General features: G+C 58.9%; 1 protein-coding gene across 1 annotated transcript in view; it reads right to left on the bottom strand.

Moving 5' to 3' along the window:
- The window catches only part of MMP28 (matrix metallopeptidase 28), a 10,153-nt gene that overhangs the window by 5,377 nt on the left and 1,778 nt on the right, over positions 1-2,998 (bottom strand). Inside the window, exons 3-4 of the mRNA XM_031060607.1 lie at positions 2,135-2,280; positions 1,313-1,437 (exon numbers count right to left, since the gene is read on the bottom strand). Of these exons, the coding sequence (XP_030916467.1) occupies positions 1,313-1,437; positions 2,135-2,280 (271 nt within the window). The remainder of the gene's footprint in view (positions 1-1,312; positions 1,438-2,134; positions 2,281-2,998) is intronic.

Genomic DNA, 2,998 nt, shown 5'->3' with positions numbered 1-2,998 from the left:
GGGGGTTTGGGTGTGTTTGTGCCGGGGGTTTGGGTATGTTTGTGCTGGGGGTTTGGGTATGTTGGTGCCAGGGTTTGGGTGTGTTTGTACCAGGGGTTTGGGTGTGTTTGTGCTGGGGGTTTGGGTGTGTTTGTACCGGGGGTTTGGGTGTGTTTGTGCCAGGGGTTTGGGTGTGTTTGTGCCAGGGGTTTGGGTGTGTTTGTACCGGGGGTTTGGGTGTGTTGGTGCCAGCGGTTTGGGTGTGTTTGTGCCGGGGGTTTGGGTGTGTTTGTGCCGGGGGTTTGGGTGTGTTTGTGCTGGGGGTTTGACCCAAGCCCCGGCACAAGCATCAGAGACAGAGCCCTGATGCTACAAGGACAGCTGGGGACCAGGATGAAGGGGACAAGTGATGTGACTCCCTCTAAGCTCCCCAACCCCCCTACCACACAGGAGGGCAAAGATGAGAGCTCTGGGTGTTGCTCTCATCCTCCTCCTCCTCCTCCAGCACCCCTCAGCAGCTGTGGAACCCCAGAGCCCTGGGATTACATTTATCTGGAGGCATCTGGGAGCAGGAACAAAGCCATGGGGCCCTGGGGGGATGTGGGTGCCAGAGCTGGTGCTGAGGTGTGGGAATGGGGACAGACTCCCGCCTCTGCCTCTGCTCCAGATGTGCAGGAAAACAGGGGGAACACAGCTGGCAGCACACCAGGGCTCACTGCTCTGCCTGTGGGCTGAGCCTCCCAGCAAAGCTGGCACACATCCCAGCCCAGCTCTGCCTCCTTCTCCCCATGGCTGGGGACACTCTGGGCAGGCTGGTCACACTCCTGGGGACAGAATCAGTTCCCACTGCAGAGATGGCCTCCAGCTCCTAAGGGACACAGTTGAGCTTCCACTCTGCACAGCAAAAAGCTAAAGGCAGCCCTAAAACAAAGCCTGGCATCCCATCCTTCCCTGCACAGGGGCAGAGCATCCACCACCAGAGGAGGATGGGCAAGGCTGGCTTAGCAAGGCTGGCTCTTGGGAAGAGGAGAGCTCGGCTTTGCCCCGTGCTGGGCTCTGGGTGTGCCCCAAGCCAGCAGGATGAGGGACACAGGGGAGACAACAAAGCACTGTGCTGGCTCAGCTGCCAGGGGTTCCTGCTCCAAGCAGGATAAACTGCACAAAGCCTCCCCATCCTTCCTCCAGCCCTGCAGGCATCCCCTGTTCCCATCCAGCCCGTGGGTACAGATGTGGTGCTGTCCCCTCCCCGCTGCCTGTGGCATCAGATCACCAGAGCAATAACCACACTGAGCCCTTTCCTTGAGCCATTGGGCATCTCCTGCCACCCACCCACTTTTGTGATGCCCAAAAAGGAGCCCCATGAGCCACAGGGCACTGGCTGCTCCTGTTTGCCCACCTCCTGCTCTATGCCCCTCCTGCTCTGCTCACTGCCCACGTGTCCTGGGCACAGGATGGCTCCTGCAAAGGACACATGCTGGGGCTGTGGGAGGAAATCCAGAGGCTGGAGGAGGATGACAGGGCTCTCCTGGGGCTGTCCATGGCCAGCCCTGCCAGATGCACAGACAGCCTGACACGGCACAGAGCCTTTTCTTAATCTCCCCTTCGTTTTTCCCATGTCCTGAGCACAGCTGGCCCCGGCCCTCTTGCTCTCTAGGAATCCAGTTTCTCATCTGCAAGCCCAAAGAGAGCTCACAGGGGACAAGAGGCCCAGCCCTGGACACACAGGAGCACAGAAGGATGCTTGGAGCAGAGTTAAACCCCTTAACACGGGTGAAATCACTCTCGGGTCAGGCAGCCAAGTGTCCCTAATACGCATTAGAAGTCCCAAAGGTCACTAAAACCTGGGGATAACTTCACTGTGTGCCAGCTCCTGCCCTCCAGATCATGCCAGCACAGCTGAGTGTGGGGCCATGGTGACCTGAGTGCTCTCTGGGACATCTCCTGGCTCCCACAGCAGCAGTAAAACCTCCCCAAAGAGCTGAATTCCCCAAAACTGGGAGTCGAATCTCTAATCACTGCTTTAAAAACAACCTCCAAGCGTGTCCTGGGCTGGATGCTGTGCACCTCCCACCCACAGCAGCTTCCCCACGAGTCCAGGACGGGCTGTCCGAGCATCCCAGACCCCAAAGCCCCGCGGGAGCCCCCCGGTGCTCACCGTGCTGTGCCGAGCTCCGGCGGCGCCGGGCGGGGGCAGCGCGGCCGTGCCCGTCATCCGTGCCACACCTGGGCAGGGCCATCTGATGGAGGGTGGGGGCATCCAGCAGCCCGCTGGGAGGGAGGTGGGTCACCCGCTGGAAACCCCTGCAGGAGGAAGGGGGATGTCAGCAGCCACATCCAGAACCCACCGTGGTGGGGTTTGGGTGTGTTGGTGCCAGGGGTTTGGGTATATTTGTGCTGGGGGTTTGGGTATGTTGGTGCCAGGAATTTGGGTATGTTGGTGCCAGGAATTTGGGTATGTTTGTGATGGGGTTTGGGTATGTTTATGCTGGGGGTTTGGGGATGTTTGTACCAGGGGTTTGGGTATGTTGGTGCCAGGGTTTGGGTGTGTTTGTGCCGGCTGTTTGACCCAAGCCAGGATTTTCACCCCACAAGCTCCACACCCCAGCATCAGAACTTCATCCAGTTGATAAAACAAGAAGGATTTGGCTCTGCAACCACAGCTGACCTCTAAGCCACCTCCTAGCAGGGCAAAGAAGCCTACAAACGGAGCCTAAAAATGCCTCTTCCCGTTTTTAACCCCAGTTATTTGCCTTTCACATTTAACTTTGCATTTGGCTCTGCACAAGGTCAAGCCCGGGATGCTCCCAGAGGTGATGTCCTTAGGAGAAGCCCAGGCAGGAGCTGGCAGCTCTCCCCCTCTGACATCTCCCAGCCGTCCCCAAGCTCGGCCTCCCACAGATTTTATGGCAGGCGAGCTCCGGGCCATAAAAGGCGAATAAAGCAGCGAGAGCCGGGTGCCAGCAGCCGGCACCCAGCTGGGGAAGCGGGCACGGACCCGCCTCTCCAAAAACCACCGGCC

The sequence above is a fragment of the Geospiza fortis genome, unplaced genomic scaffold (assembly GCF_000277835.1).
Source record: "Geospiza fortis unplaced genomic scaffold, GeoFor_1.0 scaffold425, whole genome shotgun sequence".
Lineage (NCBI taxonomy): Eukaryota > Metazoa > Chordata > Aves > Passeriformes > Thraupidae > Geospiza > Geospiza fortis.
The sequence above is the reverse complement of the archived record's forward strand: the minus strand, read 5'-3'. Positions and strand labels throughout refer to the sequence as shown.